Source organism: Natrix helvetica, assembly GCF_964273705.1.
Source record: "Natrix helvetica genome assembly, chromosome: 5".
Classification (NCBI taxonomy): domain Eukaryota; kingdom Metazoa; phylum Chordata; class Lepidosauria; order Squamata; family Natricidae; genus Natrix; species Natrix helvetica.
In genome coordinates this window covers 146,592,308-146,618,183 of record NC_138551.1, presented here as the reverse complement: position 1 = coordinate 146,618,183, position 25,876 = coordinate 146,592,308, and the positions used below count along the sequence as shown (strand labels likewise).

Genomic DNA, 25,876 nt, shown 5'->3' with positions numbered 1-25,876 from the left:
ATTATGAAACAATGCGAAAGGGAATGTACGTTTCATATTCTTTCCTTTGCAATCTATCTTTTATACTTCATTTACACTTCCATCCTTTTTATTTTCTCCTACCATTTGGTTTGTATTCAATTCTACATTATCTTTTCTTTTATGTAAACTGAGAGCATATGCACCAAAGGCAAATTCCTTGTGTGTCCAACCACATTTGGCCAATAAAGAATTCTATTCTGTTCTATACCATTCCATTCCTTATTCTATTCTATTCTATTGCATTCCCTATTCTGTTCTATTCTATTCAATATTCTATTCTATTCCATTCCATTCCCTATTCTGTTCTATTCCTTTTCTATTCTATTTTATTCCTTTTCTTTTCCATTCCCTATTCTATTCTATTCTATTCTATTCCTTTTCTAATCCATTCCGTATTCTATTCGATTCCTTTTCTTTTCCATTCCCTATTCTATTCTATTTTATTTTATTTTATTCCTTTTCTATTCCATTCTGTTCTATTCTACTCCTTTTCTATTCTATTCCATTCCCTATTCTGTTCTATTCCTTTTCTATTCCATTCCCTATTCTATTCCATTCCCTATTCTATTCTATTCTTTTATTCCTTTTCTATTCCATTCAATTCCCTATTCTATTCCTTTTCTATTCTATTTTATTCCTTTTCTTTTCCATTCCCTATTCTATTCCTTTTCTATTCCATTCCCTATTCTATTCTATACCTTTTCTAATCCATTCCCTATTCTATTCAATACAATAATACAATAGTATTCCATTCCATTCCCTATTCTATTCCTTTTCTATTCTATTTTATTCCTTTTCTTTTCCATTCCCTATTCCAGGGGTGTCCAAACTTGGGAACTTTAAGATTTGTGGACTTCAACTCCCAGAATTCCCCAGCCAGCCATGCTGGCTGGGGAATTCTGGGAGTTGAAGTCCACAAGTCTTAAAGTTCCCAAGTTTGGACACCCCTGCCCTATTATATTCTATTCCTTTTCTATTCCATTCCCTATTCTATCCTATTTTATTCTAAAGAAGAGATTGGACAACCCTTTGTCTGAAATGACATGGGGTCTTTTGCTTGAGCAGGGGGTTGGACTAGAGGACCTCCAAGGTCCCTTCCAATCCTCTTACTTTGTTACCTGTTATTTAAATACACACTTATTTCCATTTCACGTCGTTTTCAGGCCAGCTCAGACCCCTTTCCCTCCCCTCCCTCTACCCCAACTCCCCCCCCCTCGCCGCTGCTTTTTGCAGCGGGACTACTAGCCCCATCCTCCTCCATCCTCATGGGGCTTATAGGCGCGACACTTGAAAGCACCCGGTTGGAGGCGTGGCCGCTCTTCTCGGGGCGGAGACTGCGCTTGGCGGCTCCGCCTCTCGCCCCGCCCCTCAGCAACGCCGCCTGAGGCGGAAAAAAAGGCGGGAAACGCCGCCATTTTGGTCGCCATGGAAGCTGAGGCGCAGGTACCCCCCCTCCTTTCTCCTCCCCTCCCACTCCCGGCAAAGGGCGCCCCTGAGCATGTGCAGAGGGTCCCCGGGCTGAAATTCTCCGCTGAGGCTTTTTCTCTCTCGCTTCCCGCTTAACTTTTATTGTTTAATGCGCCGCGGCCGTGAGGGAGTTTGCCGGACCTGAGGGGGAAATGAGACGCAGTGCCTCTGAGCACGTGTAGAGCGCCGTGTCTTGGGCTGTTGAAGTATTCCACGAGACCGGGGAATGGGGGTGGGGAGGAGGAAGCATTGTTGCTGGTGGTGGACGAGGTCTCTGAGCATGTGCAGAGGGCCTGCCTTTGGGGAGTTTCCGGAGGGAAACTGGGCATGTCCCTTGAGCATGTACAGAGTGCTTTGGGGACGGAATATCGGGGAATGAGAGTGGTTGGAGCGACAGTTTTTCCCCTTTCACTTATACATAAATATAAACAGAGAGATGCACACACTGTATTGTATAAACACAGAGTGAGCCTTTATTAGGCCTGGCACCCTATATTATTTATTTTTTTGTAAAGAGAAAACGCTGCTATACTTTTAAGCATGTTCAAAGGCAGGGCCTCAAATGAGTAAATAATACAACACAATACAATAGTAGAGTTGGAAGGGACCTTGGAGGTCTTCTAGTCCAACCCCCTGCCTAGGCAGGAAACCCTATACCGTTTCAGACAAATTTAAAAGGAAGTGATAATAAAGACTACTGTTTCACTTGCAAACCAGAGGCAAGCAAGTGTCAGAGGCAGAATAGAAACAATATAAATATTGAATATTGAATGTCATTACGTAATATATTGAATCTGGGAAACCTCACTTTTTATGGATATACCAAAAATACTGTGTTTGTGTGTGTGCGTTTGTGTACATACATATGTATATACTGTATATGAATGACAAATTCCTTGTGTGTCCAATCACACTTGGCCAATAAAGAATTCTATCCTATCCTCTATTCTATTCTATTCTATTCTATATATGCACATATGTAAACATACACATGTAAACACACACACACACACACTGTTTTCAAATATTTTACACAAGGCAAGGCAGTTAGGAAACTTGTAAAAAAAATGCTGATTTTTCTGAAAAATTGAAAATCCAGCTTGGATTTAGGAAACAGATATGGATGCCATTGTACCATGTCGAAAGGGGATATGAAATCACCCAAAATTCCTGATCACTTTGGGTATCCCCAAACCTCAGCTTGGCAATCATACTTCATTGATTTATTTTGTATTGAGTTTATTGAGTTAGTTTGAAGACCTGGTATATAATATGTTACACACACCAGTGTGTAAAATAATAACTTTGTAACTTTTTCTCCTTAACTATGTTTTTCCTAGAGGTTGAAAGCGGCTTTTCATTACACTGTTGCTTGTCTGTGCCAGGAAGTTGCTGAAGATAAAAACATTCAGTTTAGCAGACAGACCATTGCAGCTATTTCTGAGATCACCTTTAGACAATGCGGTACTTTTCCTTATCTTTTCAGTATTTGTAGTATTCCTTTAAAACCAAACTGGGAATAAGCTTGGAGATAACCTTAGTAAAACTAGAGCAAATGCACAGATCCTTCAGCAAAATCAGTTAAAACCAGAGAGCAGTTGTAACCTAGATGTCTTTACCAGTGGCAAAGAAGGGGCTTCAGATCCATACAGGACAGTGGTGGGTTTCAAAACTTTTAGAACCTCTTCGGTAGGTGTGGCCTGCTTTGTGGGAGTGGCTTGCCAGCCATGTGGCTGGGTGGGAGTGTCTTGCTGGCCATGTGACCAGATGGGAGTGGCTTGCCAGCCATGTGACTGGGTGGGCATGGCCAACTTGTAAAATGTGAAACTCACTTAGCAACGCTCTTGCTTAGCAACCAAAATATTGGCTCAGGAACTCTGGCATTTGAAGCACGCAAGTCTTAAAGCTGACAAGTTACAAGACCTTTGCACCCCTAACCGTTTAGAAAAAAAACCTCTGGGGTGTTCAAACTTGACAGCTTTAAGACTTGTGGACTTCAACTCCCAGAATTCCTCCTCTCGCTCTTCATCTTGATGTGTGGACGGACCGAGGGGAGGGGAGCTGGAACCGGTTCTAAACGGCACTGTAGATTTGTGGAACCTTTTCTATAGAAGAGGTTAGAACTGGCAGGAACCCACCCCTGATACCGGACTACTGGTATGTACGTATTTGTGTCCAGATGTCTGACACAAAGAGGGAAATCATGGCATTTGTGTAAAGTCATCATATACATTTGTGTGATGTCATCGTGTACATTTTGTCACATACTCCTCCCAGATTGCGGATTTGATCTTAAAACATGCTTTGGAACACATAGCAGTGCAAATCTAACATTTGCAATAGTGAAATCCAAAAGGGTGCAGATGTTTTAAGGAGTTCTAGATACGTGCCTATGTTCATCCCCCTGTGCACTTTGAAGTATTTGTTTAATAAGATCCAGAATTTTAGCTCAGAATATTTATTCTTATGGGTATATTTCTTTTCCTTTCGTTAATCCTGTTACCCTTGATCAATTGCTTTTATTTTTTCTGGAATGTTTTACTATATCTTTCTTTAGCTTACAAAACTGCTATTCTATAACCAATGTAGTTTTCATCCCCGCCTAAATAACAAGCTGGGGCTGTTTACAAATAAATCTGTTTATGATAATTTTGGAAGCTAGGTTACATTAAACAGTGATGATTTACCTATAACTTTTTGTGTTGAAATTGGCTCTCCTTTTCAAGTGAAAACATTTAAAGATACTTTTAATTTTCCCCTTTCAGAATTTTTTGCAAAGGACCTTGAAATGTTTGCCAAGTAAGTACTCTGGAAAGAGGTAATACTTAACAATAATCAGTGTGTATCTTTGTCTGATAAGACAAATAGAAAAATATGTTTCTTTTGTTTTCTATTAAGTGTCATATCTACATACCCTCTTAGCCTCTTGCTTTCAAGCAGCTGGGTTTTAGCAAGGATGTTCTAAAATGAATTCTGGGACTCTTATTTCACTGCATTAATTCATATTTTATTTAATAACTGTGTTAAATTACTTGTGTATCTGGCGCCAAGCTCTTGAAAAAAAGGGTGGACTGAGATGGGTGCTAGCTAATGGAACAGACAGAGAGCATGCTTTTATATTATATTAGAAGTATACAGATTTTAGCAGCAAAATATTCCATAGGCTTAATGAAGTAACTGGATGATGTTTGGGTCGGAAGGTGTTGTAATCTAATCTTCTTGCCAGGTTGAGACCTGTCCTCCTCAATGCCTCCTCTTATATTTGCCTAGCTTTTTCTATTGCTCTCTTCTATCTGCCACTGGTAGAAAAATTGTACATCTGGGTTTTTTTTTTGTCTAAAAACATGAGACTGACACAAAATCAGATCTCTCCTTGCAGTATCTGTTTTTAGCTAGTCATAATTGCATTCCCCCTCCCCTTATCTCATTCCACTTACATTTTACTTTTGTGTCCATTTTTCTGGGTTAATGAAAGTCAATTTTCATTTTGCACATTGCACTTCTGAATCAATGTCTTTATATAATGGGCAAGTGTGTTAATATATAAATCAAGCCGGACTTGAATGACGCACAAAGAACCTGGTTTTTCATATCTAGTGGTATCTTCGTCCAGCTTTTGGGATGCCCTCCCCCCCCCCGAGTTTGCTGAGATAATTCTCTCCTTCTCTACCCCCTCGCTTCCATTTATCATAATTTTATTTTAGAGTCTCAAGAACCATGGGGAGATCAGATGAAACATTGCACTATTGCACAGGAAATATTTCAAGGCCTGCCCTTCCCTTGGTTCAAACAATGTTTCTTGTATATAGAATACAATTACAGAATTACAAAGTAATGCAGTCAGTTTCCTATTATCAATGAAAATTGCTGTAGCACAGAGGTAATTTGATAACTTTCTCCACAGTGTATCAGTTGCCAAGGGAACATTTCATTTTACATTGATAAACATCAAAACGGAAGGAACAAAATGTCCCTGCTATTTATCATTCAAAGCTTGATAGACAAATTGTCAATTTAGTCTTGAAAAGAGGTCTAGGAAGGCTGGCAAAATCAGGGGCCTTCCTCAGCAAACTGCAGGGAAGGGGGGGTGGAGGAATCCCAAAAGCTGGACAAAGCATTTCAATACAATCTACTTGTCACTGCGTAATAACATTCACTTTGTTAATGTACCTAGCAGCTGTAGAAAAAGTTTGAATGATTTATACTCAAGCGACTTTTTCGATCAAAAGATTTTAAGGTTAGACAATTTTCCTGAAATCTCCTCCTAACCTGATCACTTCCTCCTTCTCATAGGCACGGAAAGCGGAGTACAGTGAATGTTGAAGATGTGAAACTTTTGGCTCGGAGGAGTAACTCATTGGTGAGATGGGACCCTTCCCTTTTGTATCTGTGGTTTCACTTGGAAAGCCTTGTTTACTGTTAATGTTTCTTCTAAATGATGGAGGCTGCTTGGATGGTGATGGCATGCTAGTTTACGGAGGCTGGCTGCCAGTATATTTGACAGAATACAGGTAGTCCTCAACTTACAACCGAAACGGAGCCCATCAGGTGTTAAGTGAGTTTAGCCCCATTTTACAACCTTTCGGCACAGTTGTTAAGTGAATCACTGGCATTGTTAAGTTAGTAGCAGTTATTAAATGAATCTGGCTTCCCCACTGACTTTGTTTGTGAGAGGTGATCACTTGATCGCCGGTCACTGCAACCGTCATAAATACGAGTCATTTGCCACGTGTTGGAATTTTGATCCCGCAACGGACATTAGTGTAAAAATGATCCTACATCACTTTTTTTCAGTGCTGTTGCCACTTTGAATGGCCACTAAATGAAGTGTTGTAAGTTGAGGACTATCTGTAGAGTAGAAGTACCCATAGGCCAATACAAGTGTCATAAAAACAATTGCTTCCCAGTACCTTTAGGCAGTGGCATCTCCACAGAAGGGAGAAAACAGGCAAGATGGTGGTTGCAGCATTGTAATTAAAGTTCTAACTCTTTGTGACAATTGTAATGCTGCATTTGTCATTTTGCCTGTTTCATACACACACATACATGGCTATACACACAGGCCACTTGTCCTAGGGGACATATCTATACAGGAACTTCTTTGCATCATGAATTTAATTGATTGAACTGCTACATTGCTTCTCAAATTCTGGAAGTTACTAACATAGCTTTGGAGAACAAGAACAGCATTAGTGAGTGCGATGGTCTCAAAATATTAGGGGCTGTTTTTTTGATATCAGAACAGTTGGAAATCCGGCTGAAAGCCACAACATTGTAAAAGCTAGCAGCACTTTACAGCAATGGTTCTCTACCTTCCCAATGCCGCGACCCTTTAATACAGTTCCTCAGGTTGTGGTGACCCCCAACCATAAAATTGGTGTCTTGGTTCCTAAGACCACCGAAAAAATGTGTTTTCCGATGGTCTTAGGCGACCCCTGTGAAAGGGGTCCCAACCCACAGGTTGAGAACCACTGCATTGCAGGTTTACACATACAAGAACTTAAACTGTATTACAGTCTGAAAGGGCTGTCACCACACAATGTACTTTTCCCTGTAGTGCACTGAACACTGCAAACAGTAGTTTGGAAATTCCTGTGCCCGTTACTTTTATGATGCTGTAGCTTTAAGAAGAAAAGCCTCTTTTCTCATGTCTTACTCCTGGCCATCCTGGGCTTTAGAAACAGCCATGGAATACAAGTGGCTTACTTTCTGACGTTCTGCTTTAAGCTCAGATTATGATAGTGACCCTGTAATGTTAATTCTTACTGAAAAGCACAAGGTTCCCTCTCTTGTAACAGCAATTTATAAATGTAGAAGGCCTCTCAGTTGACACATAAGCCAGGTAATTAAACTTCAGGAGTAAATTCTGCTTTTCATCCTGGAATTTCCCTCGGACTTCACTTTATTTGAAGAACGGTGACTTTCGGCTCCGCCAGAATTGGCTGCTGGGTGGCTGCAAAGTTAACCCTTCAGTCCCTTCCAGAGATGGGTGCCTTGCTTCTCACTTTCCACCTGCTTAGAAATGCAAATGCAAAGTCAGTAGTTTCTTGTGTTTCTGTTTTTGTTTTGTAGCACACAGCCCTAATTCTCATAACACCCCCCCCCACCCCAAAATAAAGCACTACAAATAGTCCTGCTTTGATGCCTTTGATAGTACCTGGTTATGGGTGGTGTTTATGTTTGGGAGTGAACGTGGGAGACTTACATTTCGCTGCAGATTGTCAAGTTGGCTGGTGAGCACAAAGGCGTCTCTGGCATTTCTCTAGCATGTCTATTATGCATTGTCTATAAGCTGCCCTATCAGCTACTGATACATGCAGTCCCTCTTTTATTTAAAGTCGATCTTCAGCTTCAAAGGAACAGAGCCATTGTTTCTGCTAATTTTAAATCCCAGCAGGGCGCACTTCTCTGCTTCCTCACCATGCAATACTTAGCTATTTTCGAAAGGCAGGGAGAGGGTGGGGCTGAAGCGTTCGGCTGACTTGTGTGTCCTTGAACCAACAGCTGCAGAGCAATTTAACTGAATGTCGAACGGAAGAGCAAAATAGCTATCCCAGTGCTCCAGGATTACAACTGTACCAAAGTCTTGTTTGTAGTGGATGGATTCCTTTCTTACAAAGAATTTGGGCCAGTAGAATATCAGAGAAGAAAAATAGTCAGGTAGTCCTTGAGTTAGGACCACAAGTGAACCCAAAATGTACTAATCAATCAGTTGCTAATCAGGACGGGTTTAAAAGAACATCATCCTGTGGTGCTACCATTTTTCTTTCCAAAGTTGCAAAGTGAACCTTTGTTAAATTAGTAACACGGTTGCTAAGTGAATCTGGCTTCCCCATTGACTTTGTTTGTCAGAAGGTCGCAAAACCTGATCACATGACCCCAGGACACTGCAACGCTCAGAAGTGCATGCCAGTTGCCAAGCATCCAAATTTTGAACACACCACCATGAGGATGCTACAACAATTGTAAATGTGAAAAATGGTGATAAGTCAATTTTCAGTGCCGTTGTAACTTCAAATGGTCATTAAATGGATGGTTGTAAGGCAAGGACCACCTGTACCAGAATCTCTGGAGGATCAAGTAACATTTGAGCCTTCCTCCTCATCTTCCTCCTCTCCTTACCTACTCCAATTGAAAGGTAACTTAGTAAAGTTGGAGGAATTATGGAGAACAAATTAGGACACCATTCTTTCTATAGAATTGCTATTTCAGTCACCCTCCTTTGATTGGACTATTCTATTTAAAGCTAAATTTTGTTGAGAATATAGTGGCACATTATATCCTGATAGAACTCATTTGCACTTGCCCCATCATTCATTTGTACAGCAAATAAATTGAAAATGGAAGATAAGCTATAGATGCTATAAAACAGGAGTAATGTAAAAGGAGGAAAAAAAATATATGTGTTGTCAAGGACCAAATGGCTCCAATAAGCTGTTTTTTATACAGAAGAAAATTGAAACAAGATGCAGTCATCCTAACAACAGATTTATCAGTAAAACTGGCAAAAACAAATGAGATTTATTTTGCTTTGAAGTGTATGGATTGGGCTATACGTGGGAGTCATAAATTGAACCAAATTCCTATAAACACTCCTGGCTCACACTTAGCACATATGTAATTTGCTAATCTCGGTAGGTCTGGTTTTTTTTTTTTTCCTCTTGTCAAAAATGAATTGAGCAACAGTTAGCCACCATATCTGAAGAGGACATAAGCATATTTACAATTAGGAAAATGCCTTAAACCAACTCAGGTCACAAGTTCAAGGATTGCTGAAATCTCATCTTCTTTTTTCTTAGCCAGCAAGGCTGATGATGGAGAATGTTCAACATTGTGGTTTCATTATGGTTACACATTGCCCGACATGTCATCTGCCAGTTAGCCCTTTTTAATTGCTGGGGATCAAATTGGGCTCTTCGTGTTATGAACAGGTCTCCTACTACTATCTAATAACCGTTTAAAATCATCTTGCAACAAATTGAATCAATTAAAGGTGGGGAAAGAGTTATACAGTAAATTTGCGTGCAGGCTGATCTACCGTCCTTCCTACCTTGGATGAACGTTACAAAACAAATGAAAAGTCTGACTAAAATCAACCAGTAGATGCATTGGTAGATAAAAATGAATGGAGGAAAACATTCCTTTCTCTCTCTTTTTTTGTAGAAAAAAGATACTTGAATTTGATACGTGTTAACTGTTATAACTCTGCTTGGATTGGGTGGGAGAAACAATTAAACAGCATTGACTTTTCAAGGCACGCATTTGTAGCCAGAGATTTAATAATTGATATATCCAATAGATTTTTTTTTATCACAGCTTGCTATCTATTACCACGAGCAGTTAGTTGCTGTTTTATTAGACTTTGCATTAGTCCAGGTTGAGGAACCACTGGATGTCAACCTGCCTACAGATCTTCATGTTTATCTGTACACTGGATGTATTTGTGTATTGCTGTGTGTTTCACCGGCTGCCTGGTGAACCTATGCCACTAATAGGTGACTGATGACATTCTCTGTATTTCTAGTTGAAGTATATTACTCAGAAGAGTGATGAGCTTTCTTTGAATAACCTGGAACAAAAAGAGAAAAAGAAGAAGAAATCTGCTAAGAAAGGAGGAAGAAATTCGAATGAGCTTGAAGAACCTGTGGCAATCGAGAATGAAGATTCCAACATGGCATAAAACTCACTTTTGCTTGGGTCAAGATGGGGATTTCTCACATTCATTATGAAGCCCAGATCCTCAGTGTCACCTTGCCTCGATTACAATTCTATTTTTTTAAAAAATTTAAATAAGCACAGTGTATTTGGAAAATAAAAGCAATAAACATTGGGAAAAGAGAAATATACCTTAATAGGGAACTTGGATGATTCTGGGAATGAGTTATTTAAGATGAGAGAGGTCGACCTGAAGAATGATGATTGTATACCTTATAAACAGCAAAAGGCACATATAGTTCTCACTGGACAAAATATTTGGAAATCATAAGAGCAAATTTTCAGAGCTTTACACTGTACTTAATTTTCCTAGGAAGAAAAGTTGGCAGCTGGAAATTGGACATGTAATAGCATCTACCATCAGTAAAGCTACAGGCACTGGAGAAGAATAAGGAAAAAAATACATATCTTGAGATCTTTCCTGCTTTCATAAAGGAATAGTTCCTGCCCCTTCTTGAAAATACTTTAGACATATTTTTACATTCGAATTGGCTTTCAGGTTTTCACAAAATAGGTCCAACCACAATATACATTATATTATACAGAGCCTCGGTGGCATAGTGGTTAGAGTGCAGTACTGCAAGTTACTTCTGCTGACTATCGGCTGCCTGCAATTTGGCAGTTCAAATCCCACCAGGCTCAAGGTTGACTCAGCCTTCCATCCAAATTGTTGGGGCAATAGGCTGCCTCTGTAAGTCGCATAGAGGGCTGTGAAGCGGTATATAAGTCATAAGTGCGATTGCTATACGTTCAAAATGATATATGTGATCCCTGCCCATCACTGAATGGTATTTTCTTTTTAGACAGTTCTATATTGCAGTTAATAAAACATTTTATTAATAATAACAGAACAAAGTTAAACATTTCCATCCTGGATTATTTTATTTTGTCCTCATAACTAGGCTTCTAAGTAACCTTCACTGCATCTTATGACAGTGAATGTCATCAATCAATTCCACATTGTATAAGAGCTAACGCGAGTTTGTTGTTTACGGAATCTCCCGACAACCAATTTTATTGGGTGATACTGCAATCCAGTATTATGAGAAACAAAGTCTATTGATTTTCTGTGTGCCTTCTAATATTTTAGCACCCTGTAACATGCCTTCCCCACTATAGACTTTTTCATTTGCTTCTACCTAATACCTTCGTTATTCCTTACTACTAGTAGTAATAAATTTTGCCTTTATTTTGAATCTTTCCCAGGTTCGTTCTAATTTTGAATATGTTTCATCTGCACTATATACCTTGCCTCATTTTTGCCAACATTTTGTCCTTTGGCGTTTTTATTTTTGCTTGGAAATTTTTCATCATTAATAGCAGACTTTTTTTTGCTTTTGCTTCTCATTATAAAACCATCTCAAGACTTGTGGTTCTCTTGAGCTGGCTTCCTTGCTCCCCTCTGCTCAGTTTGCAGCAGTGAATCATTACTTTGCTAAATCACACTATTTTGTACTCAAAGTGTCCTAATCATTGTGTGAATAATGGTGAGGAAATGAGGTTTAGTCGGATGGAGAGGGGTGGGGGTGTTTTTAGCAAATAAAAATGCACATACAGCTTAAATTGATGGCAAATATGCTTTAATGGGATTGACACCCAGAGACTCTAATTAAGGGTTAAAGCATACAAAATGCACAATTTGGAGACTTAATTGCGGCCCAGCTCATGCGTCATTGCTAGAGTTCGGAAAGAAAGGATGGTTGGGTGAGGTGGGGGGGGGGGTTGAACGGCTCATAAAACCTAGCAGATTGGAAAACAAAATCTCCCTCCCCCCCCCAATGTCTAAAAAAGCACAACATATATCTTGCAAGCAGGTGAAGTTCAGACTACATCTGAGCTAAATGGCATTGCAAGCGTTCTCCCCACTCTGCCTGTTCCTTCTGGGGCTGGTCCTGTTTCCCAGAGCCATGGGGAGTGACAGAACGGGTGTACTTCCTGTCCCAGAAGGGCTGTTGAGGCAACACAGCAAGGTAAGCCGAGGGCAGAAGAAATCCTGTTCTTTTGCTGATAAAATATAGCCAGAATATTCATCAGCTACAGATAGCATAGAAGTTGCGGTCCGGAGTATTTTAAAATAAGCTTGAATTGAAGTCCACTGGGTTAGCTTGGGGGATACATTATTGGCTAAATGATTTGCTTTTTCTTGTACCCTGAATGTGTCCACAATGTGTTTACACCTTGATGGGGATCCTGCTTTGGAAACATTTTAATGAAAAGGGAGGCAAATAATAACCAATGCTAAGGCGATACCGTTTCAAAGCAAAAATTGGGAGAAGATAATACAAAGAATCAGGAAATAGCCTGTCAGAATCAGGAAATACCTCTGAGGCATTGATAAGCTTTCTCTTGAATTTCCATTGTATACTTCTCATTAAAAAGATCCACTACATCTTCACCTTCATCAAAATAATGGCTATGGGTTGGCAGAAAGAATTTAAAAAAAAAATGTTTTAAAAAGTTTTCAGCTCGGAATGTTTGAATTATGGTACTTCCCTTCCGAAACAGATTCAAAGATCACTCCATTGAAACCTACCATTCAAAATCTATTTTTCTTCCAAATTCTTGTACAAGCTGCAGCATGGCAGCCTGATAGATTTAACGGCTGATAGCTGCTGCTTTCATAGAGCGCTTTTATAAATGAAACGGACTAGAGTGAAAGGAAAGCACAACAAGGAATCCTGCTTGCTTAATTTCTACTTCAGAGTACAAGACCGCCAATCCTCAAAATAAATTTTGAGTTGGTAAAAGCTTTTTCCCTTGGCATGCTACTTTCTTTCTATGTGTGATGCTTTTGAATCAAGGCATAGTCATTCAGCTGTGGGAGCATCCTTTGAAACTATCACAGAGATAGGTGTTCCCTTCTTGAGAACATGGGAAGAGGAAGCCTCAAAATCTCACGGTTTACGTTTCGCCACATTTTTAATAGCACTTTGTTAAGATTAATTATAAGGAGAGCAGATTCTACAGCAGTTTGAAACGTCCTTAACTCTTACTGGGCATATTTGAGCTTTTCCATGTCCGGTCGAAAGGATCTTCAGGAATAAGGAAGGGTCTGTCTGTGCATGAAACTGAGCAGGATTATTTGCCACATCTCAAGGCAAGGCAGCTTACATTTTTAATTTTCATTTTTTCATTTCATTTATTTTGTCAAGCATATATAAGATAACAGATATTAAGTATAAACATGGACTTGAACACAGGAAACGAGTACAAATAAATGGGGACAGTAGGACAGGGACGGTAGGCACGCTGGTGCACTTATGCACGCCCCCTTTACGGACCTCTTAGGAATGGGGTGAGGTCAACAGTAGACAGTCTAAGGTTAAGGTTTTGGGGGTTCCAGGCATTGACCACTGTTGCTGAAGTCGTATTTTCTGCAATCGAGTTTGGAGCGGTTTACCTTAAGGGTGTATCTATTGTGTGCTCGTGTATTATTAAGGTTGAAGCTGAAGTAGTCGTTGACAGGTAGGATGTCGTAGCAGATAATTTTGTGTACTATGCTCAGGTCAGACCGAAGGTGGCGTAGTCCTAAATTGTCTAAGCCCCAAATTTCAAGCCCGGTGGCATAAGGTATTCTGTTGCGAGCAGAGGAGTGGAGGACTCTTCTTGTGAAATATCTCTGAATTCTCTCGCTTGTATTAATGTATTAAATCTCCCAGCCTTTAAATTTTAAAGCCTCGCTTTTCCTCACGTCTTTCCACAACAATGCTTAATTCGCTTTTGCTTCGTTTGCAAGTATTTTCAGGCACCAGCAGACCTCGAAAAGAAGGAGTTACTGGTTCTCCTCTCGGGGCTGACTGAACGGGCATCATCGCACATGAATACATCCCATCCGTCAAGGCAGGAGAAAATTGGAGCTGGACCGAGAGAACACAGAGTGCCTGCTCCTCAGCCCCCAACTAGGGAAAAGGCATCCTGTAAAAACTTCTTCTGGAAAACCTTCTCCTCTTGCTAACCAATTGTTTCTTGCCCGGATGGACTGAAGAGTGGATCTGACTGGTGACTTTTGGGAGTAAACCCTCTTCTGTAATTCAGTTTCACTTTCTATTGGTATTAGAAGTGTACCTACCGAAAATTTTGTTTATATTGTTGTTGGATCTCCTCACCCCCACGCAGATGCTCCTGCTGGCTTTTAATGGTGCCCACCATCGTTTTCCACCCCCCCCCCACATCTCGTGTGTGGCAAAACACAACTTTGCTCATGTTTTAAATGTACTTGTTGTATGTAGAATATACGAAAAGAACCATTTCTCATTTGGTCTTCTGTATGGGATTGTCGATCAGAAAGGTTGGCGGTTCGCGGTTCGAATCCCTAGCGCCGCATAACGGAGTGAGCTCCCGTGACTTGTCCCAGCTTCTGCCAACCTAGCAGTTCGAAAGCACGTAAAAATGCAAGTAAATAGGGACCATCTTTGATGGGAAAGTAACAGTGTTCTGTGCACCTTCAGCATTGAGTCATGCCGGGCACATGATCATGGAGATGTCTTTGGACAGCGTTGGTTCTTCGGCTTTGAAATGGAGATGAGCATCGCCCCCTAGAGTCGGGAACGACTAGCACATATGTGCGAGGGGAACCTTTACCTTAACAATATCCATCAGCAAAACATGCTTGTAAACGTCTTCAGGCTTCTGCTTAATTTAACAAAAAATGTAGAGATCCCATGTCTGTAAAATTCCTATCGAAGCTATTTCCCAAAGGGAAAACATGAAATTATTCTTTCTTCTAAGGAATTTCTGTGAAACACGTAATTTTACTTTTAAGTGGCTCTAGCAGCCCAAATAGACAGAAATAACAGAATCACCAAATATGGTAAGATTAAGGAAGGATGTATACAAAAAGAAATCAGCAAACTGGCATTCCTTTTTTCCTTCTGCTTCAGTGGCTCAAAGACAATTTTATTCTGGTCCTCTCAAGCTCCTGGGTTTTATGCAGGCTTAGACTATCACATTTCAGGCACATTCTTATTCCAAAAGTTGAGAATGTGATTTCTTTAAAAAAAAAATACAGAAAAAAAAGAAGAAAGCTAATATTTTATGCTTAGGCTTTGTTTGTGGGGCTGCTGCAAAGCTACACTGTATTCACAATTTTGACTGTATTTTTAGCAAACATATTGAAAACGCCAGGAGCCAAGCTCTATAAACTTAAAACGTATGAAGCCTCAAAAACGCCTTGCTAGAATTGTGAGAGCGCCACTTTCAAACTGCATTTTGACTGCATTTATTTTAAGTTATCACTACAAGCATAGTTTCCATGTTTGCATTGACGGAATCGTTGCGTGCCACTTAGAGGGGCTGGCAAGGGAACAAAAGCAGAAGCCACATTTGGGCATTGTCATGATTGTGGATTTTCCATGCCCTCGATATCTACAGCATGGCCACCCTCTGAATGGAAGAGAAACAAAACACAATCACAAAGATTGTAAGACATCTTTAAGAGGTCCATAAAGAGGCTTATGGGCAAGCTAAGAATGGTGTGTACGCCAGCTCGTCTTTCCTGTTTTTTTTGCGCCAGTGCTGAGTTGTTTCCCCATACAATTGTTCCATGTGGAAATAAAATATTACTACATGTCCCTAACCTTTGTGCTGCCTTCAATTGAGAGTGAAATATCTCCTGTGGTTTCAGATATATTCTTTATTTAGTGCTTCAGTGAACACACCTGGTTTAGTTAGAAACAAATATATTTGGATTTAACTCTGTGTGTGTGTGTGTGTGAGAGAGAGAGAGAGAGAGAGAGAGAGAGAGGGAGGGAGAGAGAGAAGAAACACGACTGTTTAACTCAGTTTTATTTTACAAATCACTACTACTTCTACAAATTACCATGAAGGGCAGTCCTACTTGAATAGGTTTCCCAAGGCAAGCCTATGTAATATTGAACTTTAATTGCTCAATCAGCGGTCAAAATGGTAGCTAATAATTCAAAGCCTTTACCTCTTAAATATAAATGTATTTTTTAAAAATATATAATAATTAACATAGTAGAGTCCTCAAAGAAAGGGCCTTGTTCAAAACATCATTGTATTTCAAAATGCACCATAAATCTTTGAAGGTTAAAAAGGAAAATACTTTTGTCTTGGTCTAGCACCTCCTGTTAATAAATAGTTTGATGAAGTGAGATACCACAGAGTCCTCAAATGCCTTTTGCTTTTATTTCATTGGAAAAGAGATGACTGTTTTGGCCCACCAGCGGCCAGCAGAGCTGGCGGTGGATTCGGACAGTGAGGAGGTGGTGGAGGAACATGGGCCAGTCCTGGAGTCGGGGGAAGGCTCTAATGAGGGCTCTGTGTCAGAGGCAGAGAGGGGACCAGGGCCGTATGCCAGTTATCAGCTACCTTCAGAGTCAGACATCAGTGAGGCAGAAGAACAGCTGGAGCCTGTTCCCAGTGTGCGCATGCGCAGAGTTGCCAGACGAAGGGAACAGCTAAAGAACAGGGGTCGACTTGGGAGTAAGGCCACAGGTAGACGATGAATGGCCCCTCCCAGAGGAAATAAAAGAGGAGCGAAAGGGGAGTGGAGTTTGCAGGAGACAATTAGTTTGTTTCATTGGTTCGTGACTCTCCGAGGCTCCTTGCCAAGTTTTGCAGATATCGGCTTGGTAGCTCTCCAAGCCAGATAAGGTCTGTGACCATAAATCCTCCCTTGAAAGACTTTGCTGGATTGGAATGAGCAGAATTCACAGTCAATTAATAAAAGGGTTTTTTGTCAGGACAAGGAGTTTGCACCCTTCGGGAAAACCAAAAAGGTGATTAATCCATCAAAAATTCCCGACTTCCAGGGCTTTTTACTTCCTGCGTTTAGAACTCGACTGTTCCCCAGGCTCTGGCTGTTTTTTCTTCCCTTTGGAGATGCTCCTCAGTGAATTTAGAGAGTGAAATTGTTGCAGTCGCCTTGAAAGCTCCTGCCCACACGCTTCCTTTAAGGTTTCGGTCTTGTGTTTGTCCCAACGTAGGGCCTGACAAAGAGCTTCTGAATCTTCTTTGCAAACCAGCTGCGGCAGAAAACAAAAGAGATTTTAGAAATGTTCTTTTTTCTAGCTCAAATGCTGGTAGGGAAAAATCACTCTGCATTTACCCACCTCTAAATCCTGACTAGCCAGGTTGAGTTCTGGGGCAGGTTTTTCTTTCAGCACAGCAATGACGCGGTCGCTCAACTGTGTCCTTTCGACTGAACTTGGTCCAATGCTCCCCATGTCCACAGTATCGCTGTCACGCCCGGATTTTTCCTCTGGTTCTGATGTTAGACACAAAGAGAAGAGTCTGGGTCTCTTAAATGAGACTTTTGAAGCAAGGTGTTAGAGTTCAAAGTAATACATCCATTGCAAGCAAGGCTCCGAGGCAATTGAACTCCTCAAAGATTACTTTTATTGGAAATATCGTATTGGCACCTATTTGGTGAGGACCGACTCTGAAATCTCCCACGGTTTTCACCTTATTAAAGATAAAAGGTTTTCTACTTTCTCAAAACAATCAGTCGCATGGTCCAACCAAGTGTGAAAATGTCCTTGGTTCCCAAGATAAAAGTACTTTGTTTTGGCTATCAAAATGCCTCTATCTGAAATCCCCCCTCCCTGACCCTCAGCTCCCAATATAAGCCTAAGTAAACCACTAAAACAAATCAGATAAAGAAATAAAATACCGTATTTTTGGGAGTATAAGATGCACTTCCCTCCCCCCCGCAAAAAAAGAGGGTGAAAATTTGGGTGTGTCTTATATACCAAATGTAGCCCCGCCCACCTGCTGGCCCCCACCTGTTGGCCTCTGCCTCCCAGCAATTTGACTCCTTGCAGCAAACAGTAAACAGACTGTTTCAGCTTCAGCATAGCCTGATTAGCAGCTGATTGTTGGTTGGATCAAACTCCCAACCATCAGCTGTTTCAGGCTGCAGGGATTGCCATTGCCTATTGCCACCTCCACGCACCCCATTTTTGGCCTCTGCGTGCCCCGTTTTCAACCTCCGCATGCCCCATTTTCCGCCCATTCTGATCCCCGCCGTCTGAAACAGGTGGAAAATGGGACAAAAACAGGGCGTGCGAAGGCTGAAAACGGAATGTGAAGGCCGAAAATGGGGCACGCGGAGGCAGCAAAAGGCTATAGCAATCCCTCCAGCCTGAAACAGCTGATCGTGGGAGGCTGATCCCACAATCAGCTGCTTGGGCTAATCAGGCTGTACTGAAACTGAAATAGGCTGTTTTCTGTTTGCTGCAAGGAGGCAAAATTGCTAGGAGGCAGAGGCAGATTTTTTTTTCTTGTTTTCCTCCCCAAAAGCTAGTTGCGTCTTATACTTCAGAGTGTCTTATACTGCAAAAATCCCGGTAAATAAAACATGCGTGCAGTAGTTTGTCCACTCAAAATAATCTCTGAAGCATCTTACAATCAATGGGATATACACAGCACTTTGGCTCAGAATTAGTAATGGTTATTGTCCGGCTATAGCTGGCAAACCAGCAATTATTAATCACTTTAGAGCAGTGTTTCTCAAACTTGGCGACTTTAAGTCCTGTGGACTTCAACTCCCAGAATCCCCCAGCCAGCATAGCTGGTGGGGGAATTCTGGGAGTTGAAGTCCACAGGACTTAAAGTCGCCAAGTTTGAGAAACACTGCTTTAGAGCCTCTCCCAAGATCATAATGTTTGTAAGCCCTGTTCAAGTGTAACAATTCGAAACATGCTCGAACCCGCACAGAATGGCTTGTTCCATTTAAATCCTCTCTTGTCTTTGGCTCACCGAGAAAACCAGTTTTTTTTATCAACCACGCTTTCATCATGGCTTGCTTGAAAAGGTTCCATAAATTAAAATAATGTCAAGGAACTCCTAGCATTGTCCTGGCACCAAGTTAAAAAAAATGTGAAAATTCGGTGGTTGCTATTTGAAGGAGAAGGGTGTATAGGTATAGGTACATACGACCATAATTGAGCCCAACATTTCTGTTGCTAAGTGAGGCACTGGTTAAGTGAGTTTTGCCCCATTTCACAACCTTTCTTGCCACAGTTGTTAATTGCTGCAGTTGTTAAGTTAGTAACAACTTAGTAACTGCAGTTGTTAAGTTAGTAACAACTGCAGTTGTTAAGTTAGTAACAACTGCAGTTGTTAAGTTAGTAACAACAAGTTAGTGGTTCTTAAGTGAATCTGGCTTCCCCATTGACTTGTCAGAAGGTCGCAAAAGGGGATCACTTGGTCCTGGGACGCTGCAACCGTCATAAAATACGAGTCAGTTGCCAAGTTCCCAAATTGTGATCATGTGATCACAGGAATGCTGCAACCATCGTGAAAAACGATCATAAACCAGAAATATTTTTTGGTGGGGATCTTACATGAAACTTACAACAAAGAAAATATATATTTTATATGTAGGTATGTAGGTATGTAGGTATATAGAGAAGTGAAGAGATTCCTACTGAAGAGAAGGTGATTAGGAAAATGTGCAGAAATGAATAGACTAACACTAGCAATTAAGGAGAAGGAACAAACTGATCATTATATGATATGGGAAGCATTTTACCAATGGTTGGAGAATAAAAAACAAAATTAGAAATAAAGGAAGAAGACAACAAGAAGAATAGAAAATACATTAAGATAGAGATAAGAATGAAAGGGCAACTGATAACATGAGGATGATGAAAATAATCTTGTTTAATATTATTACTGTATTTTTATTAAAATATATGTTATGAGGGAAATGAAGAGTTACACAAGGTGTAATTGTTCAATGTATAAAATTTGTAGAAGGGTGTACCCAGACGACACACTGCTTCAGGAGCGATGAAATGTTTATATTTTTTAAAAAATGGAAAATAAATTTAAATTTTTTTAAAAAAAACCGGTCATACTACATCACTTTTTCAATGCTGTTGTAATTTTGAACGGTCATTAAATTAACTGTTTTACCCTGTTTTCCCTGAAAATAAGACCTCTCCCCGGATAATAAGCCCAATCGGGCTTTTGAGCGCATACACTAAAATAATCCCTCCCTGAAAATATTGCAACACAGCCGCAGCCATGAGGTGACCACGCTCGCCGCCTCCTGCACCTCAAAAATAATAAGACCTCCCCGAAAATAAGTCCAAGCGCTTATTTCGGGAGTCAAAAGCAAATAAGACCCTGTCTTATTTTCGGGGATATACGGTAAGTCAAGGAGTATTTTTACACCATTGGTAGTAACATGTCTGCTCCATCCTTCCTTGGTTACTAGGCAGTACTTCTCCAAATGGTTTTTATTACCGTGTGCTGTGGATGGAGCCCGATTCTCCTTTTTTATGGCCTGCAGGTAAAGTTCCAGAAGCTGACGGGATCGTCTCTCCTCTTCCCGCCTATCCAGGGTCTCCTGAAGGGTCTCTTGTAACCTTTGGGTTTGAAGCGGGTTCTCGGCAAGTTCTCGAGCCAGATCTGAACACGGTACCTCAACGAGTGCCTGGGAGAAGACAGGAACCAACTCTTGGTAGCCAAGGTGAGGGATGCTCAGGCCACCCCCACTTCGCTCAAAACCCTCATTAAATGTGGCCATTGGAAGGAATGCCAGCTTTGCTGATGCGAGATTCCAAAATGGGCGGCCATATAGATCTATTTACTCAATTTATATATATATATATATATATATATATATATATATATATATATATATATATATATATATATATATATATATATATATATATATATATATATATATATATATATATATATATATATATATATATATATCTGTGATGGCGTACCTACAGCATGCATCAGTGGTAGATTGCAGGCAGTACGCCCCGGTACAGGCGTACTGGTGCCTGCCCGGAGCATCGGGTACTGTTCTGGTACGGTGCTCCGGAGGGCCCACCCACGCGCCCAAGCTCCTTATGCCCACAGAGCACAAGGCACCTGTGCGATGCTCCGCTGAGCAGCTGGAGCGTCACGGAGGCCTTGCAAGAGGTAAGGAGGCATGCGCCGCGCACGTTCATATGGTGGATGCCAGGTCCCATTGCACCGTACCAGTTGCAACAGGATCCGGAACCCACCACTGGCATGCATGCCCGAAGTGGCATACAGAGCCATGTCGCCTGGCATGTACGGCATTGCCCGTTTCTCTTCCGGGTTTCTAGTGCGCATGACAATCAACTGGCCTTCATGCCTGCGGCATTGCCAGAAACTGGAAGAGCTGGACTTCTGTTTTCCGGCGCAAGCATGCACGCCATCCAGTTGATCATCGCACACAAATGTGCACCAGTAACCAGAAGACTAGCTGGCCAGCGTGCATGCATGTACTGGAAACCAGAAGTTCATTTTCCAGTGCGTGCATGTCCCCTGGGCTGCTCCTCTTCTGGGGTGCAGCCCCCGTCAAGCGCGTGCACGCACTCACTTTTCGGCTCTTGGTGCTGAAAAGGTTTGCCACCACCAATATACATATACATATACATATATGTTGTATTTGTGCTGATAAATAAATAAAGGGAGACTAGTATAGATCTATTTCAAGCTATTTAGCTCTCATCAGCTAGCTATACCCTTACTGGGATTTGAACCTGGGCTGTATTACATATTAGGCAGGAGTCTTGGGCATACCAGGGGTTGTAACACAAATACATATATATACATACTCTAGAATGCCTCGAGCACTTTCAACCAAACTGCAGATGCAGCCTGTTGTGCCTTAAAATAGCTTCTACTGTACTGCTGTAAAATGGCTCCTACTGTACAGCGCGGTGGAGTTGCCATGGTAATGGCTTCACAGTACTCCACAAGGGAGCTCCTTCTGGTAAGGGGGAAAATCGAAGATTAGAAATTACATTTGGTCCGGACATTCCCCCCCCCCCCCCCTATAAATTAATACTCGGGCAACTCCAGGTTATCGACTAGTCAATATATAAAAGAAAGGTGACAAGGGTTAGAGTTAGGCTGGAACAAGAGATATTTATTGCAGATGTGACCGTTTCCTACCTGGAGATCTTCTTCAGACATCAGCACGATGATAGACAGGTCGTTCTTCAGCTGCCTGGCCAAGACTTTCCATTTTTCTCCACTGTTGTCCACTTCATCCGTGTTTGATATCTCTTCCTGTAGCCAAGTTGTGCCCTCGCCTGGAATGGATGGAATTGTGAGTCCACTAGACATTAAAAATTAAGAGATGTGTGTAATTTCACACACGGGGCATCATCCAACATCAGAAAGATTCTGTTGGCACTGTTTCACGCGGACACTGTTTATTAAAAGACATAAGCTTTCGTGACTGCTTAGGTCTTTTAATAAAAACATGCCTTTTAAAATTTCTCTCCCCACCCTCAAACAAACATCTGTACACTTCTCCATAATAAGACACCCAGAGGGCCATGTTCTGACCTGGGATTCCCCAAAAAGCAGGAAGCAGAGTCCTGGTCCCGACAAAACCGCTTTTATTAAATGAATGTGAATTCCTCTCCTTCACATTCCGCAAAGGACTGGCAAACAGTCTTTCAAAGGTGCATTTATGACCACAGACCTTATCTCTCTTGGAAAGCTGCCATGTAAATATTTTCCCAAATGAGGTGCTGTGCAAGGAAAGACTGGGCACAGAGTCTCTGAGATTCACGGACAGATCTTCACACTCCCGAAACAAACAAACAAACAAACGAATGAATGAATTGTTTCCTGCAAAAGACTTTCGCTCCTCTTTTATTTCCTATGGGAGTGGCCATTCACCATCCAGCTGTGGCTTTACTCCCAAGTTGACCCTGATTTCTGAGCTCTTCTTTTCTTCTGGCAGCTCTGCACATGAGCACACTGGGAACAGGCTCCAGCTGTTCCTCTGCCTCACTGCTGTCTAGCTCCGTAGGCACCTGATCACTGCCAGACGGCCTCGACCCCGTCTCTGCCTCTGATGCAGAGCCCTCATCAGAGCCTTCCCTAGCCTCCAAGGCTGGCCCATGCTCCTCCCCAACCTCCTCACTGTCCGACGCTGCTGCCAGTTCTGCTGGCCGCTGGCGGGCCACAACTGGCCAACCGATCCTTGAATTCATCTTTTGAATGTCCATCAAAGTTATCTATCCTGGGACAAACCTTCTTTGCACTTCTTTGGATCGGAGCTTCTCTATCCAAAGCATTAATTTCATACCTGTGCTGGTCCATTCCTCATTCTTGGCTACCACCCCAAATTTGGTGTTTGGGGGCAGACACCAAAAATAATCATTGTCATCTACTATGGTGCCATCTTCAGCCAGTACCAAAGTGACAGGCTGGGAGGCCAAGTCAATGGAGAGCAGATTGCAGGCTGTGGGGGGAAAAAAGGATAAGATGGAACAATTTTGTTTGCATCGGCCGAGAATGTTTCTCGTGTTCATTTTATTCCCTGCCCTTTGTACCAGCGCTAATAAAAGGGCTCCACCCGTTTAGATTTAGCCTTTCAGATTACAGATTAACAGAGTTGGAAGGATCTTGTAGATCATGTAGTCCAGGGATCACCAACCTTTCGGATCTCAGGGGCCACCAAATTCATAATTTTAAATCTCGTGGACTACTAATACGATCTGTCTAATGACCGGCAGGGTGGGCTAGGTGGTCATGTGACTTGGTGGGCGTGGCCAACTGGATGTCACTCACATCGAGGGGTGCCTTGTCAGCTTCTACTCACCCCTCCCTTCCCGGCCACTCCTCATCTGCCCGCCTGCCCGGGCTCCTTAGGGCCCCAACAGGAAGCAGTTGCTGGAGCTAAGCAGCCCCCAGGAGAAAAGAGTTGGCAAAACAGCTCAGTTCAAATTGGATCTGGCCGAGAAGGAGGCTCAGCAGAAGGACCTCACTGAGGACTAGGAGCATAGGCTTTCCAAGCAGAGGGAAGACCTGCGGGAGTGCAAGGCCAGGGACCAGCACTTGGAGGCTCAGTAGGCTGAGATGGTCAGCCAGTTCCAGGCCATGATGCAGTCCCACTGGAATGAGGCCCTCTGGTTCTTCACTACCAGCGGCTCTTCCCTCCAGCCTTCGCCCAAAGCCCCCCACCAGGAGGCCGAAGTAGACCGCAAATCGGAATTTCTGTCCCACTCCAACCCCCACAAAAAGACCCCGAAGGGGGAGACTCTCTGCAGCAACACAAGCCTTCATTGCACGTATCCGTCCCACGGGCCCTGATTTAGTGCAATACAAAAAATGCAAATAATTTTTTCTGTGGACCACCAAAATTTTCTCACAGACCACCAGTGGTCCACTGACCATCAGTTGGTGACCGCTGATCTAGTCCAACCCCCTGCTCAAGCAAGAGACCCTACACCACTTCTGACCAATGGCAGTCCCGTCTCTTCTTGAAAGCCTCCAGGGATGAAGCTCCCACAACTTCCAAAGGCAACTTCTGTTCCAAGCGTGGATTGCTCTCCCTGTCAGAAAGTTCCTCCTGATTTCCAGGTTGAATCTCTCCTTGGTTAGTTTCCATCCATTGTTCCTTGTTTGGCCTTCGGGGGCTTTGGAAAATAGCTTGACCCCCTCCTCTCTGTGGCAGCCCCTCAAATATTGGAACATAGCTATCATGTCTCTCCTGGTCCTTCTCTCTCTCTCTCTCTCTCTCTCTCTCTCTCTCTCTCTCCAGCAGAAAATAATGCCCAGGAAACAAAACATCTGTATCCCAGTGGCACAGAGCAGTAGTACAGTGGGCCACTTCACCTGTGGACCCTCTGCCTGCGGGTGGGGGTGGGGTGGGGGGAATGTGCCTGCTGTCCCAAAGCAGAAAGCTTTACCTTTCAACTTCAGTTCCTGAAGCGTGCGGGCAGCCACCGCATGCTGTACCTGTTGGCCCATCCGCCTGATCAGGCATTGCTTCAACCGGGGTAGCCTTGAATTCCCCTCTGCCATCCCTTTTCTTTTTTTTTGCTTTCGCTTTGCTTCCCTTGCTTTTGAATTCTATTGTCGAAGACAGTTCTCTGCAGGAAACCAATCAGAACCCGGGATGAGTGAGGCACTCTGGGAAAGGTAGTTTCTCCCGGGCGCCCTCCCAATATCCTGTGGCATGATGGGGAATGTAGTTTTCACCCCTTGCTCAAACTTCAGTTTTGTTGTAAGCCAAAAAGGGTTTGTAACTGCTTATCGTCCACCTTCCCAGTTCCTGCCAAAAAAATCACTGTAGGTAACATTCTGAGTTGGTGAACGTGTTTTTTATCGATTCCAAAATCCATATATTTTGCGGTGGGCCTTTGAACTGTTTTAAATGCACTCCATATTTTAAGTTTGTTTTTATATAAAGATAGAATCATGTTTATCGGCCTGTAAAAGTAGTTTTGAAATGTAAAGTAAATCCCTTTATATGGAATAAAGTGTGTGTGGGGGGGGAGATCATAAAGAAAGTGAAATGACAAAATGGGTGGAAACTAATGAGTGGGAAGTAATCAAGGAGAGAAGCAATTTAGAACTAAAGGAGAAATTTCCTGACAGTGAGAACAATTAACCAGTGGAACAACTTGCCTCCAGAAGTTGTGAATGCTCCAACACTGGAAGTTTTTAAGGGGATGTTGGATAACCCTTTGTCTGAAGTGGTGTAGGGTTTCCTGCCTAAGCAGGGTGTTGGACTAGAAGACCTCCAAGGTCCCTTCCAGCTCTGTTATTCTATTCTATTCTATTCTATTCTATTCTATTCTATAGACAGGCAGAGCACTTCTTAATACTTTTAGCATTTTATTAACTCCATGTGCACATTACATTAAGAAGGATGACATTGCAAAATAACTTCTACGTTAAGAAACTG

General features: G+C 42.0%; 3 protein-coding genes across 4 annotated transcripts in view; 2 read left to right on the top strand and 1 right to left on the bottom strand.

Moving 5' to 3' along the window:
• The first annotated feature begins 1,345 nt into the window (after positions 1–1,345).
• CENPS (centromere protein S) lies at positions 1,346–10,330 on the top strand. Its single transcript, XM_081955523.1, has 5 exons — positions 1,346–1,464; positions 2,829–2,952; positions 4,254–4,287; positions 5,782–5,848; positions 10,013–10,330. Exons 1-5 carry the CDS (start codon positions 1,447–1,449, stop codon positions 10,166–10,168), a joined length of 399 nt encoding a protein of 132 aa, XP_081811649.1. The 5' UTR covers positions 1,346–1,446; the 3' UTR covers positions 10,169–10,330.
• A 6,001-nt stretch (positions 10,331–16,331) lies between these two features.
• Positions 16,332–25,028, bottom strand: DFFA (DNA fragmentation factor subunit alpha). 2 transcript variants are annotated; one of them, XM_081954736.1, is made up of 6 exons: positions 24,876–25,028; positions 23,270–23,425; positions 22,120–22,259; positions 20,419–20,608; positions 17,277–17,437; positions 16,332–17,189 (listed from the first exon to the last, which is right to left on the bottom strand). In XM_081954736.1, the coding sequence occupies exons 1-6, from the start codon at positions 24,988–24,990 to the stop codon at positions 16,983–16,985; spliced, it is 969 nt and encodes a 322-aa protein (XP_081810862.1). In that variant the 5' UTR covers positions 24,991–25,028; the 3' UTR covers positions 16,332–16,982. The 2 variants fall into 2 exon arrangements, with proteins under 2 accessions (XP_081810862.1, XP_081810863.1); XM_081954737.1 differs by having other exon boundaries at positions 17,277–17,431.
• Positions 25,029–25,138: 110 nt separating this feature from the next.
• Positions 25,139–25,876, top strand: part of PEX14 (peroxisomal biogenesis factor 14) — a 145,874-nt gene continuing 145,136 nt past the window's right edge. The window contains exon 1 of the mRNA XM_081955515.1: positions 25,139–25,261. The gene's annotated coding sequence lies outside the window, so the exon portion shown is untranslated. The remainder of the gene's footprint in view (positions 25,262–25,876) is intronic.